General features: G+C 38.2%; 2 protein-coding genes across 6 annotated transcripts in view; one reads left to right on the top strand and one right to left on the bottom strand.

Moving 5' to 3' along the window:
• The first annotated feature begins 1899 nt into the window (after positions 1-1899).
• LOC147218324 (beta-1,3-galactosyl-O-glycosyl-glycoprotein beta-1,6-N-acetylglucosaminyltransferase-like) lies at positions 1900-6994 on the top strand. The gene is made up of 5 exons (XM_086173787.1): positions 1900-2018; positions 4142-4838; positions 4929-5022; positions 5112-5516; positions 5632-6994. Exons 2-5 carry the CDS (start codon positions 4537-4539, stop codon positions 6112-6114), a joined length of 1284 nt encoding a protein of 427 aa, XP_086029913.1. The 5' UTR covers positions 1900-2018; positions 4142-4536; the 3' UTR covers positions 6115-6994.
• Positions 6995-7518: 524 nt separating this feature from the next.
• The window catches only part of LOC147218323 (uncharacterized), a 39665-nt gene continuing 32286 nt past the window's right edge, over positions 7519-14897 (bottom strand). For 2 of the 5 annotated variants that reach the window (XM_086173782.1, XM_086173783.1), the window contains exons 14-21: positions 14199-14378; positions 13295-13394; positions 12967-13098; positions 12585-12671; positions 12272-12370; positions 11895-11936; positions 9436-9468; positions 7519-7989 (exon numbers count right to left, since the gene is read on the bottom strand). In XM_086173782.1, the coding sequence (XP_086029908.1) occupies positions 7962-7989; positions 9436-9468; positions 11895-11936; positions 12272-12370; positions 12585-12671; positions 12967-13098; positions 13295-13394; positions 14199-14378 (701 nt within the window). In that variant the 3' untranslated portion in view covers positions 7519-7961. Of the gene's footprint in view, positions 7990-9435; positions 9469-11894; positions 11937-12267; positions 12371-12584; positions 12672-12966; positions 13099-13294; positions 13395-14198; positions 14379-14897 lie in introns of those variants that run through there. The other 3 variants (XM_086173784.1, XM_086173785.1, XM_086173786.1) reach the window with 3 other exon arrangements.

Here is a 14897-nt window from a genome sequence, read left to right as displayed (position 1 = left end):
GGAGGAGGAGTAAGTACAGAGGTCTGATTGTGAGTTTTGTTGAGTGGAGCAATCAGAACCATCTCCTTCTCCACATCTCCAAGACCAAAGAGGCGGTTGTGGACTTCTGGAAGAATCGGAGGAGACAGGTACCGATCACCATCCAGGGTGAGGAGGTGGAGATAGTGGACTCCTACAAGTACCTCGGGTTCCACATTAACAATAAACTTGACCGGTCACACAATACTAATGCACTCTACAGGAAGGGTTGGAACAGGATGTTCTTCCTGAGGAGACGGACATCATTTGGGGTTCTGTAGCGGGTTTCTCAGGACCACCTACCGGTCTATGGTAGCCAGCGCACGCTTCTTCGGTATAATGTGCTGGTGGGGCGGTGCAAGGACTGGTGAGGTCAATCGGCTCAATAGGATAGTGAGGAAAACCCACTCAGCGGTTGGACTGAACCTGGATCATCTCCAAACCGGGAGCTATCTGGACAATCCACCTCACGACAAGCTGATGTGCAGCTCCCTTAGCCAACGGTTCATCCCACCCCGGTGCAGAACCGAACGCTTCAGACGCCCCTTTTTGGCCACAGCCATCGGACTGTAGAACAGCAGTCTGGACGGCACACAACTCTGATCGGCCTGAGGTGCATCTGTGCTGCTTCCACAATTCCAAAATCTCACTACCCGTCCCCATTCACTACCTCACCCATTCACGTCATGTCCTAACTCTGCTGTCTCCCTTTTCCTTGTTTGTCCCAGCCCGCACAAATCCTGCCTATTTTTGTTTATTTATTTCACTCATTGCGATTTATTTTTGTCACTCTATTCATATTGTTGTTTAGTTCAGATTGTGTATTTGTCATCCTCACTGTTCCTTGATGTTCCCCATTATCATCCCTGATTTTGTTGTTGTTATCTGCTGTCTATTTATTTGTGGATGTCTTGCTATCTTCTGCCTCTCTGCCTTTTTTTTATATTTATATTTCTTTCTTTCTTTCTTTTATTTTTAACTTTATAACTGTGACAAAGGAATTTCTCCCAAAGGGGATCAACAAAGTTGATCTTAGAAGAATCAAAACAGAACTTTACATAAAAACAAAGAATAAAATAACAAATAATAAAAATAAAATAAAGCAGGTAAAGATCAGAATAAATAAATAAAAATAAAGTTAAGGTGTGTAAAAATATATGTAATGGATATACATGTGTATTTACAAGTACATGCATATGATTGCATGTGGTATTAATATGCATAAATCAGGGTTATTGTACAAGAAATCATTGTACAGGGAATAATAGAACTATTATATATACTATTACACATGATGACTCCACTTACAGCCAGCTCACACCGAGTGTATTAATCAGCAGAGAAAAAGCAAAAAGAACACAAAGACAAATTTCAGACACATTTCCTTTTATTTTCAGGGCCATGGCCGACAATGGTTCAGTTACAGGCCAATGTTTAGGTTACCCCTGTAGGGTGAAAAGCAATAAGCCAAGCCTGAGAGGAAGATACACCACAGTCTCTTATACCCCCCCCAAAATAAAAATACTTCTAAAATGCAATCTTCCGTCAGTTATTGAAAGTGAAGACTTAAGAGCCTGAATATAAATTTTACCAGTTTCAAGATTTAACCAGAATTATACTCTGCTAGAGATTCACCACCTTTTCACAATGTAATATTACTGAAACATTTGCATTCTGTGTTTCAAATCCTTAAACATAAGACAAGAAGCACTACAAGCCCATTCAATAGGAAACTAAAAACCCTGAAAACCTATTGTGCTTGAAGGATCTAAACAGGTATTATTTGAGAAGTTTCACAATATACTGTACATGAAATAGAGGAGGAAGTGTGTTTTATTCTGAAGACATCCTGACAGGAACTTCTGCTTTCAGAAGCCAAATATTCCTCCCAGTTGAAAGTCTCATTTGCATTAGTTCAGATCACGAGTAGTGAAAGCAACAGGTTCAGATCAAGAGGAAGACAAAAGGAAAAATACTTAGGTCTCTTTTATGCCTAAAAGGTAAGAAACAATTCTAATAGTAGAAATGACAGGTCAAAGTATCAAGGTATGCATTTATGTTTGTTTGCTGTGTGTGTTGTGGAGTTGTGGTCTCCTTATTGTGGTTGACACTCTTCCAACTTCTTGGTTTCCTGCAGTTGCCAGACACTTGTTTTAAACTTACCTTGTTCAATAACTTCCATTTTAATATTGAAAATGGAATTGCTGTGTTCAAAGTGTGACAGGAGCCCGCTGCGCTGCTCTAATATTCCCAATGGGGGAAGTGGGAAGAAAAAAAACAAATATGATATTTTAAACACAGACCAATGCCTTTTTTTCTTTCATAGATGTTGAACTTTCACTATTCAGATGAAAACTTGTAGTCGTTTGTGTAATTTGAGCTGAGTTACAAATAGAATGGAGAAAGGGACTTCAGACAGTTGATTTACTTCCTGAATTTTTAAATTTATGCAAGTGATTCCTTTTAAATGTGGCAAAAGATAACAGACTTGCAAATCACGGTCAAATAACACTGTCTGGGAGCTGTAACAAGACTCGGTTTGAACGTTAATAAAACAGAATATGACAGACAAATGCATAGCACCTGGAGGAACAAGTTCAGCAAGCTAAACCTCCTGCACCAGAATGCTCCCCTTGTTAACATGGAGTCTAATCCTACAATTGCTGCTCTTTTCAGTCGCCTTTTTCAATCGATATCAATGTGAGGTATCAAGGTAATAAGGGTTTACATATGTTTGTCAGCTTTGTCACTGTATCGATTTCGCAGTGTTTCCCATATCACGAGTTGTCAGGGCTCTCGGTTTTAAAAGAGCGCTAAAAAATTAAAGTTGCAGTTGAGGAAATGATAAAAAAATGAAAAATGTTAAAACCAAATCATGTAAATTCCAATTTTTGAATGAATATACAGACAATTATATTCAGAATTTAAATAGAAATGTTTCAAATAAAAGATACAAGAATATTTATCTGAATAGTGAACGGTCAAAATTATTCAGGTTGGACAGTATTTCAATATTTATTGGACAGTATTTCAATATTTATTTTTCATTGTTTTCGTAGTGTTGACAATTGTGTAATCAAAATTTTGTGGTTAAATATTGAGGGCCATAGCAATTTTGGTTTGTTCTTGACAGCCTCTGTTTGCTTTTTGAAATAACCTCTCTGCAAACAATTTCCAATGGAGCTAATGGAGCCAATGGAGCCTCTTGAAAATTCATACAATCAGGGACAATTCCGAGCCTTACTGACACCATTCAAATATAAACAAAGCTGGATAACTGTGGTCCAATGAATTATTCAACATCATTTTAAATAACGAGATCAAATTCACTGCGATTGTTCTTTAAGGTGTGCCCAAATTGAAGATTGCGACATTTATCGTAAATGACTCATGGTTTTAATGCCTCTGAGCGAGGCATTAATATGGAAGCAAAAATAGGTAGCAACTGAATCTTATGCAACTAAATTTCACAAAATAATGATTAAATGTATAGTCAAGATGCATTTAAGATGAAGACATGGAGCATTAAAAATGCAATATTTCAATCCCAGAAATATTTGCAATCTCTGAGTACCACTGTCGCCAAAATGGATGTTACTGTGTGTGCTGTCACTCGCCGGTTGTTACAACACACAGGGGATTCAAAAATTAAATAAAATATTAAGTCACAGGAATGAGTTCAAATGAAGAAAACAAATGGACAAACAAATCTCAGTGCACCTTCGAAGTCACGGTTAACCTACAAATGAATTAATGAAGGTGAAAGCAGCACTTGAAGTAACAGTCCCTCAAAACTCACCCGCTCAAAGTGGATGATCAGTTCAAGCAAATAATTTCCTCCTTCAGTTCGGGGATCGGTCCGTGTAGCAGTCTCCACACTTTTCATAGATTTTGGAAGGGCAGTGCTTTAAACCAAATGTCTGTCTCGAATGTGATTAGTTTTCAGAAAGTCTACATTTATCAAGTCTTTCTGTTTTGTTTTTTTTTAATGTTTTATTGACGGTCTGAAACTCCAGCCCTTTAACATTTGCCGGGTTCAGTTCAGTTTGAAATAATCTTAATACGAACCTGAATGTTGTCCTGAGATTTAACAGGGATGAGTTCAATTTGATTTCATTTCCAGGTATGACGACAGAGTGACAAATTGGTCCGGATCCAAAACGAAAGAGACTTTTTCACGGGACTCATCATCCTTTAATAAATGAAATCATAGAATTGACCAATCAAGCTCAAGCTGGCAAGAAGCTCACCTGTACGCTACCAGAAAATAAAGCCTTTGTCTGGAATTTTCGACCCAATATTTAAAGAAACCTAGAATTCCACAAATTTTAAACAGCTCAGCTTGAACCGGAACCATTTAAATATTAAAATGCAAACACGCATTGCAAATTGCTCTCCATCTATTGAAAATTAAAGGCTTCAATAATTCACCCATTTAATGGGATTTATAGAAGAAGTAAGCGACTGACACTAATAATGAAAGAAATCTAAGTAAGCCTTCTAATTCTGTCGTGAAAGATGAAGCCAATAAGAGTATTGATCGGACTGCTCAAGCTGGTCGTCATAGTGGGATCATTGTGGATGGTTGCCCTTCTTGGTGGGCCCAAGCTGGCTTGGAATACTCCCTCCAGTGTTGGATATAGCTGGCTGGACTACAATGATGAGGATGGGGGTCCGGAAAGAGTTTGCAACTGTACAGGAATCCTGCAAGGAGACAAGGCGGCTCTGGAGGACGCCAAGCTACTCACCATCACGAACTCATTCTTAAAGGATATCAAGGTCTCGGATGAGTACTACATCAATGCAACCAAAGACTGCACGTACGGTTCCCCTTTGTCACCATCCTAAAAAGAAGCATGTCAAAGTAATTTCCCAAACATGGTACATCATCTGTCTTTGCTGTCTGGCAGGAACTTCAAGATGAGTAAAAAATACTTGACATTCCCATTGAGTCGTGAAGAGGAGGATTTCCCCTTGGCCTATTCATTGGTTGTGCATCATAAGGTTCGTAACCTGTAAATGATCGATTAAAACACCGTCGATTATTACCCCGCTCCTAAATAATATGATTAATGAATTTCTTCTCTCTGTAGGTGTCAAATTTTGAGCGGCTGCTGCGAGCCATCTATGCACCTCAAAATTTTTATTGTGTCCACGTGGACAAGAAATCTCCTCCATCCTTTGTTACTGCAATCACAGCAATCACAAACTGTTTCCCAAACGTCTTCATGGCGAGCCGGAGGGAGGACGTGGTCTATGCTGCCTGGCCTCGTGTCCAGGCTGACATTAACTGCATGTCTGATCTTTACAACGTAAGCAAAAAATGGAAATACTTTATCAACCTCTGTGGTCAGGATTTCCCCTTGAAGACCAACTTGGAGATGGTGCGGGCGTTACGTGCACTGAATGGACGCAATAGCATGGAGTCAGAGAAAATGCCGAAGAATAAGCAGTGGAGGGTGCAAAAATCTTTCCATATTGTCAACGGGAAAATCAAGGTAGTTACCGAAGAGATTATTCCCCAAATTACAAATTTTGATCAACCGCATGGTACGGAAGTTTTATTCTTGCTGATTTTGGTTAGATCGTTAACAGAGTCTTTCAATTGTCTAGGACACGGGAAAAAGAAAGGATCGGGCCCCTCACAACCTGCCTATCCTGTCGGGAAATGCTTACATCGTTGTGAGCAGAGGCTACATTGGTAGCGTGTTGGAGGACAAAAAAATACAGGATTTAATTGAGTGGGCCAAGGATACCTTCAGCCCGGATGAGTTTCTGTGGGCAACAATTCAACGGATCCCCGAGGTTCCTGGCTCGTCATGGCCCAACACAAAGTACGACATGACTGACATCCATGCAATTGCACGACTGGTTAAGTGGGCATGGCACGAAGGCCCACTGGGAGCAGTTGATGCTGTGTATCCGCTCTGCCAAGGCACCCATGTCAGATCGATATGCGTTTATGGTGCTGGGGACCTGAAATGGATGATTCAGCAGCATCACCTCTTTGCTAATAAGTTTGATGTGGACAAAGATCCGATTGCCGTTTTCTGTCTGGAGAGATATCTGAGAAGCAAGGCTTTAGCCGAGTTATAGAGGGCGCACCGAAGATGATACCCGGAGCCCGGGACGAGGGGACCATCGTGGACAGTTCTGATAATCTGTAGAGTGTACCAAATCAAATTACATTAGCATGTTAGTGGGTGTAGCAAGAGGACTTGATAGACAATTATCACCGACTGTGACTGTGAATTTTTCCTTGTTGTGATGCGTAAACAGGCCTTGTTTGCGGCCTCATGGGTCATTTTCTTTGAAATAGGGATTCAGGTGAGCTGGATCCTGTTAATTCAAGCCCTAGAGGTCACTGCAAGGGTAAACTGGAGTTAAGACTGTAGTCCAGTGAGCGTGCCAACATTGCATCATTAGCTATCGTCTTTTGATCTGGGGGATAATTCAAGTCAGAAATTAAGACATCTAAATGCACTATTAAGAAATACCGCTGCTTGGCCTTAAATTAAATATTGACTTCATGTTCGTAGTATACATAATATTGTAAACAATGCAGATTGAGTGGGATCCTTGTCTTCTTTCACGCTTGTGTTTTTTCTCAAACGGACCACACAATTTTGCCACAGTTTAGGACTACTAGTTTTTATAATACAAACCTAAAAGTTCAATGACCTGCGCCGGATCACAGAGTACAACTCCTCTGGAAGACACAATAAGTTATTTTCTACACAATTCGAGAAAACAGCAGATTTGCAAAGGCAAGGCTTCAAAGAAGCAACATTAAGTCCCTGAATGGTCAAAATGACTGAGAATAAATGGAGCAGATGAGCAATTGTAATGGTAATAAGCCATGCAGTTAATGTCAGGAATAATATTTATTTGAATCTGCTGTTCGGTTGTTGTTTTTTTTAAAGAATTGTGTTTTACCATCATAAATAAAAACCAGCCGGTGACGGTGGGGAACTATGACTGACTATAATGTTGTGTGCCATATGGTGTTTTCAAGGATAGTTTTGTTTATTAACAGTTGACATTTTTCAGCAGATCCTGCAAGTGACACTTAAAAAAAATATCTAGAATAAAATCACATTATTCAGAAGTCGTCAGTTTCCAAACTACACTTTTTAAAGAAATAAAGCTTTCTCCCCCATTGTCCAAAAATCCCCCTGTAGCCATGACAGGTATTTAGCTTAACAGTCGTTGAAAGGCCATCGTGTCCTGTTTCACATTGCAGGGGATGTCATAGTGACACAAGCAAGAATTCAAAAACCTGCTTGACTACTGGCAAACTCTGTTTGTGCGCCTCTATACACATGTGTGTGTTTTAAACTCAGCTGGATGTTACTCCCGTCAAGGTCATTGAATTTCCCAGCATTCAAAAGTCTTGGTATTTTTGAAACGGAAATAACTTCTCTTTGCACAATTCTTACAAACGTCCAAGTAAGTGTATTTGCTGATTAATTGGATAATGCATCAAATCCACATAGTCTAGCCAGTTGAAGTCATATTTATTTCCATAGCACATTTACAATAACATAAACAGATCAAAGTGAAAAAAAAAAACAACGGGTTATAGAAAATAGTTAGTAATCCTTGACGATCAGCACCTTGTACAAATGAAAGGTCGAAAATGACAAAAGAAGCACATTTAGAGAACACAGTGCAGTTGTGTGTTAGGTACAGTGCTAGATGACAAAGCAACTTTCCTTCTGTGAGTTTTCCCTTAACTGTAGATACAAATCAGCTAAACATATTCCTGAATGGCAGAATAATATCATGTACATCACTGTCTTGATTTCTGACCCATTGCTAGCCATTGGTGTTACAACTATGTGCCACATACAACAATGCTGCAGGCAGGCTTATACTGCACATCCATGGCTGTACATTGCAGCTCAATGCAGGGAGGTGGGGAGCCAAGGATCTTGTGACTGTCAAACTGAGTTCCCCTTCTTTTCAACTCTGAGAAAGAAAGCGAAAAAGAAAATAATCTGATATGTGTCCTTTGCGCAGGAGTAGAATATTGCTGAAAAACTTTAAAGTACGTGAAAATTTGCAGCCGTTAAGTAGCTGTTATTCATTTATTTTCTGATACGGCACCCCTAGTTTTTTCTCGAGGGGGAATTTAAGGATTGTCCTATTTTTGTTGAAGCCTTTGGTTTTGTGGTTACAATCAAGTGGCCCAAAAAGGTGCCTTTTAATCTTTAAAAGGTTAGTCAATGCAACATCAAGAGATACGCTCCTCTTTTTTTGGTATGGATTTATGGTTAAAGCAGGAAAATGTAAAATGTTCAATCAGAGAACGTCTCTGAATTATCTGACTCGCGATTGTGTTTCAGCATCAAGTAAATGTTCACTGGGTTGTCCATCATATTTGATATGTTAGGATGAGAATTTACAGATATAGCAAATTATTTTAGTGATTTAATTATTCAGTTTTTCCGCATTAATTCTCTTTCATATACGCTAAAAAGGTAACAACAGCACAAATCATAACAATAATGATGATAACAATATTTATAAGTTAATGATAATAATAGTTGTTATTACCATTGCTATTATGATTATTAATATTATTAATTAAAAAGAAAAAACATCTATTTCTCTCTGGTAAGGGAACTACTATAACGCTATACCTACTGTCGCTATGACAACGCTATGACAATACAATACTTCTCACAAAGACATATTAGAACACTAGATCAACTACAGTTTAAAATAAAAGAGAGCATGTTATATTTTGACTGAAGGGTCACGGATGATTTCAAAGCCAGTCTGCTAATACAAATGACAAATAATTCCTTATTTTCAAATAATGATCCCCTAAAGCAACAAGTACAAAAAATATCTTCCTGAGAAAGCGGATGTCGTTTAAGTGCTTTGAATAGGATGTCTAGTCAGCACAAACATATTATAAAATACAAAGAGAGTATATATATATATATATATATATGGGACATGTTAAAATTCAAAGTATTTAATTACATAAGTATAGGTATTTTGTTTGAAGAGTATCCTCTTAATAAGGGGCCCCTTTATTCTTCTTACTTTTCCCAAGATGTAAAATTAAAGTCAGATACTTTTATTTTCTACATTGTGGAGAAAGTCAAAGGTTTCCCTACATACACTGTCAATAACCAGCTATTTCAAATGTATCTTTTTTTCTTGTTCGCTGTTATCAATAAATGCAAACAATAAGCTACGGTTAGTATGTTATTTCAGGAGCAAATCAATTGAGATGTAGGATGACTCAATTTCATAACAACACAAGATCGCATTCTATTATGACCAACAACTCCTCTTTTTTGGTGTGAAAAAGAACTTTTAATTGAAAGTAGGTCGCCAGAAGTGCTGCCATCTCCTTTGTGCTCTGTTGAATTCAATCACTGATAGAGAACAGTGACTTACTTTGCTGTTGTGTCCAGCAATTCTGCATCCAGTCTGGTTTAGCATTGCAATGGAAGGCAGAGGTTAGTCAGGTGTCAATCAAAAGGCGTGACATTGCTAGTGCACATGCAGTTTTGGGGGGATTAGTATCTTGTATCCACATTGCCACGTAAGGGAGGGATGAAAAGCAAGGAAATCAAGCTTTAGCGCTCTTAATGGGAGAATATTTCAAATCTAACTAGCAAGGTACAAAGGGACAGCATGAAAAGCAAAGCATACGGTGAAATATAATGCAAATAGTCTAAATTTTCATTCCTATTCTGCCCTGTGTCTGGAGTCAGTCGTTTTGATAGTCATGGGGAGTGAAAAACACTTATAGCTACAAAGAACAAACCAAAAGCACATGGCCGCCCAGAGAAAAGTGGGAGTTGAGATTGAAATACTTGAATTTAATCGTTTCTTCTATATTATGTACTGATTAAATATGAGTGTTGTTTAAATGTGATTGCTGCTGCCTTTCTAGTTCTTACAGATTATGTTGCACTAAGTGTATTTGCAGAGTTAGCAGCCCAGCAGATCCACCATTGTAATCAGTTCTGGATTAGACTCGTTTCTTGGATTTCTTCTGCATTTATCATGCACATGTTTTTTTATTTTTTAACATTGCTATTTTGATGCTGGGGATTGTGCAAAGTGTGCCCATGAGACACATTGAAATGGTGGACGAACTCATCACTGGATGGAGGACATCCTGTCCCATTTGTTTGAATTGAACAGTAACTTCTTTTGTCCAACCTTCTGATTCAAGTCAAGATAAGAGTTTAGATGGAATTTAAAAAAAAAAAAAAACAAAGCACGCATACGGTAATTCATTCCCATGCAAAGTAGTTTGACCAGTGGAGCTTGTCTGGCAGGCAATTTTCATATTGAATCATTTGCAGTTCCAGAAAATATCTCGCCCTCACCCCCTACATGTTTTCACATCTTACACTCATTCCTTGAGGGAGAGTCGAGGAAATTAGCAAAATTTGTTTGGTCTGAAAACCTACACTTGGTGCAGCTAACCTGTACAATACACAAGTGTAACTGGCTGATTTTAACCTCACAAAGAATCCATCAAAGTGCAACTGAGAGATAAACTTTCAGTTCTTCCTGGCTCCTGTATATCTGTGTAAATATTTGGGATGATTCAGGCACACTTTAATATGGAAACTGAGCATGTCAAAACCAAGTCTACCCGTCTATATGCCTACTTCAGCTTCGGTTTGACCTGTATCATACCAGCACCTGGGAGAGTTGGCGAAGCCCTCTGCGGCATATGCTATAGGCCAAAAAAAAAATCAAAACTGAAACCAAAGTCTACCAAAACCAGAGACTGTGTCAGTTTGATGGCATGCAGTAAAACAACGGCCTGGTGGCCTCATCTGATTGCACTTAAGGGAACTTTGAAACTCAGTTGAGTACTTTTATTATTTATTTCTTAAAAACAAGGAAATGGATATACAAGGTTTCTGGAAGCCACATACAGTTCTCGGCCAGCTACGTCTGGAATGTGTTGATGTTTCAAAATAAAATAAACTAGAATTAGTATTAGTATAAATTGTTTACACATGCGTGGAACTTTGACAAGAGAGTCCAAAGTTTAAATTGTATTCTAACAGCAACCAATGCTAGTTTGATCCCCATCAGAAAATGGTATTCGGTTTTATAGTGCATTCACACCAATCCTTCTAGTGTTATTGTTTTTTTGATTTACTTACATTTTTGGCAATTTCTGTTTCATTTGACTGGATTAGTTTTACAGTCTCGACAAATAAATGCCATTTTAAGAGAACAGGAATGGAGGAATCAGGCCATTACACAAACCATTTTTCTTTTATACCTAATATCATTTTTGCAAAACAGAATACAAAACAGTCTGTCTGGAAAAAAATGGTTCATGCTCAAATGACACTCAATACTCGAGGGAAACATTTTGCCAGCTTTAGGACACAGGGGTGGGTATTCCCCCACAAAAACTCCACTTAACATAAACTATCCTATTCATATCAGTCTGCTTTTTTCGGGATCAGAAAAAAAAATCAGGTTGGATAGGAAACAGCCAAAAAAAAAAACCAAAAAAAACCCAAACAGATTAGCCAAAGATTATTCACTCAGAGCAGGGATCAAACATTTTAGCCCCCCACCACAAGACAAAAACATGAAGAGACTCACAAACGCCACTATCCCTGGAGGTGGTGCATGCACAGGTCTATCCAAACACATTCCAAAAGAAATCTGCTAAATGACAACTGTAACAGTTCTTGCTAAACCAACTATTTTTCAGAATTTTATCAAGTTTTTTGTTTGAGGAAATCTTCCTTTATAAGCTCCTTTGGAGGTCAAGACCCCTAACTAGGGAACACTGATATTGGACAAAAGATTAATGAGGGAGAATCGCAAAACCAACTGAAGCTAAACAGGCAGGTTAGTTGATTTACCTCATGCATGCAAATTTGTGTATACCACTCTCCTGGTCATACCTTGGGGTGAGAGATGAGTGAGAGATTTGTGAGTATGCCTAATGTGCGTTGCATTTAAAAAAATTTTTTTTTTTTTTTTTGCACTTTATACCATAATATTTCCAGACTTTAAAAAAAAAAAACATGACTGATACAATTCACCGCTGATGATGTATTCCGGTCTTACATGTGAAAGAAGTATGCCGTATCATTTGACTTACTAAAATGGCAGTAAAGGAGGTGAATGAAATTGGTGTCAAAAGATATTTCAAGATCGTTCGGATAAAAGCAGTAAGATATTCTACTGCTGCAAGCGGAAGCTCAATGAGGCCAAGCAAAAATTCTGTTTTACTCACTTAACAATGCTGGGTGGAATGTGAACATACTCCATCGGGATGATTTGACCCAGCTCTTGCAAACTGTTCACATACTTGATCTTGCTACTAAATTTAGAGCTGTAAAAAAAAAAACCCAAACAGATACCATCAAGTCTTGCTCTTCCAAATAAGTAAATGCTCACAGATTGTGTCGCAAGCTATTTTTGCATTTTAACAGATCGGCATTGTTCACATTAATCCCAGTGCCCACATAGATCAAGAGTTGCATGACGAGTCAAATGTAAATAGTACTATCTACATCTCTTCTTTTTATCTAGAACAACTAGGTCACCTTATGAATGGCCTGGTGATTCCCAGTAACGTTCGAATGAACCAGGAAGGATGAACAATGATAAACATTTTAAGATTCTTCTTCAGTCTGAGGAACAAAGGAAGAGGAACAAGATGTAAACAGCAGCACTGTTAATGACAATAAAATAATATCATGACTACGTCTTAAAACAAAAGCATCGAAGCAGGCATATGAGAAAAACAAGTGCATTTTTCAAAAACGGTTTGAGGACACTATGGTTCAAACTTTCCCACAATGGAGATTCAGTATATCATCAATGTACAAGGTTACAGTATTGGCTTGACCCACAATGTTTACAGACATGCGTCTGTCCATTACGATATTAAACAATAGCTCTGTATCGGTTTTCTGTAAATTGTACCTTCTGTCGATCATTTGGTAGCACTTTTTCATCCAGGTAAAACCAGGCATTCTCCTGCGAGGCGTGGCCCCATTAAGGTACACGATCATATAATCCTCTGCCACCATTAATTCCAAGGTACTTATCACATACCTAGAAATGAAAAAGACAGTGACCTTTTACACCTTTTCAATTTGGTCTCAATTGCAGCCATATTAGATATCAACAGGTTCTTAAGAAAGTAATTATCAAAAGAATTCACTTTCTGTTCGAACCATATTGCACTGATTCTTAAATCATTTTGATGATTTAGCGTTCCAAGTATCGACGCATAAAGCGCGTTACTTACAGAAAAAGATTTTCCATTACGTAATTGTAGTTTTCACAATCGCTGTCAGGTAGAAAGCACGCCGCAAACACAATGATGGCGTTCTGTTCCACATAATAACCTGGAAAATAGAGGCAAAAGGACACCGAGAGGGTTTCAGCCGCATTCTACATGTATCGGATTTCCTCAAAACACAGTCTTGAGTTTAACAGCATCGCAAGTCTCCGTCTCTCACTGAGCTGATCTTATTACATACGCCAAGTCCTCGGTATCATTCGTCTTTTTTTTTTCCTGTCCGCTTCATTACGCATACTGTTGGCAAACTCTCTGGAGTGATACATCAGCCTGTCTAACGTCTGTGGTGTTCATCACCATAATAATAACCTGACTTAATATTAACTGAGGCAGTTCTTTAAACATATTGTTTCATCGTGTGTTACTTAGAGCCAGAGTCCTGCAGCTCGTGCTTTTCTCAGATAGATACAGCCATCAAACGACAGGCCGTAAGCACAACTAAATCCAATCCAATCCAATCCATTTAGAAGACACAAAATAGATTTGATATTCACAGTAAATTCTAAATAAAGTCATTTTATTAAATACTGGGAAAAGTGGAACATAGAACCCATATAAATAGAGTAAGGCTTTGATAATATGATAAAGAAATTAATCAGGCGCAAATGTGTGAAAAATTGGACATTAAGTTTAATGTGGGAGATTTTGAAAATCATTTTTGAAATGTTTCAAATAAATAAGGAGTATTTGAGATTTCAAATTAGCAACGGTGACAGAGATGATGCGCCTGTAAAAAAAATAGCAAATCCTAACTCTCAACAGACTTTGGGATTAATTGGGATTATTTCTGACCAAGGTCAATTTAGGGGAACAAGAGACAGTAGTTTCTGAGCGTTTTTTATGTGTGTACCTCCATGAGAGATAACGCGTTTGTAGGGTTCGATGCACTTCATATCAATTCGATGCTCCTGTTCGCCAATGACAACGCTCCTCCACAGCCGGCCCTCCCGGCCGTCATCAGCAGCTCTTTGTCCAGCCGGAGCTTTATTCGATGCTGCTCCCGGATCACGATTGGACTCTTCGGAGTCTCCTATAGGACACATCAAACACAGCTGATGGGAAAGAAAACTTTCCCTGCATTTTTCTTTGGTTTCCACAATACGGAATATTGTTTTTGGCTGGAGACGATGATTTGAGATGATGGGTCTCAGATATCAGACTGTGTTTCAGAATTAATAGCGATGATGGCCATTTCTGTTTATTCAAAATAACATGAGAGATGCACAAAAAAAGAAAATCGTAGAGTAAATGGACATTTTCATAATATTGAATAGTTAAATTCAACTGCATTAGTAAGCCTTTTCCGACCACTTAAATTAAAGTAAGAGAATTACGCAACAGCAAACCATCCTTTAAAAATAATGTAACAATTATTCAAAAGCTCAACAGGATGTTGGGTTTCTAAGTTTATAACAATAAAAAATCTCTTGCTTATCTTTGATGTTTCTGTTCATTTTCTAGTTATGTATTATAGACAATTTAGCTCTTTTAAAAAAAGAGGCTATTTTTTGATGATTTTAATGGTAACGACATGCAGATTTTTGGCAGG

Source organism: Fistularia commersonii, chromosome 26, assembly GCF_037954325.1.
Source record: "Fistularia commersonii isolate RoL2024-O1a breed Wild chromosome 26, RoL_Fcom_v1.0, whole genome shotgun sequence".
In the NCBI taxonomy this organism is placed as follows: domain Eukaryota; kingdom Metazoa; phylum Chordata; class Actinopteri; order Syngnathiformes; family Fistulariidae; genus Fistularia; species Fistularia commersonii.
Note: the sequence above shows the minus strand (reverse complement) of the source record. Positions and strands in the feature narration are given on the sequence as shown.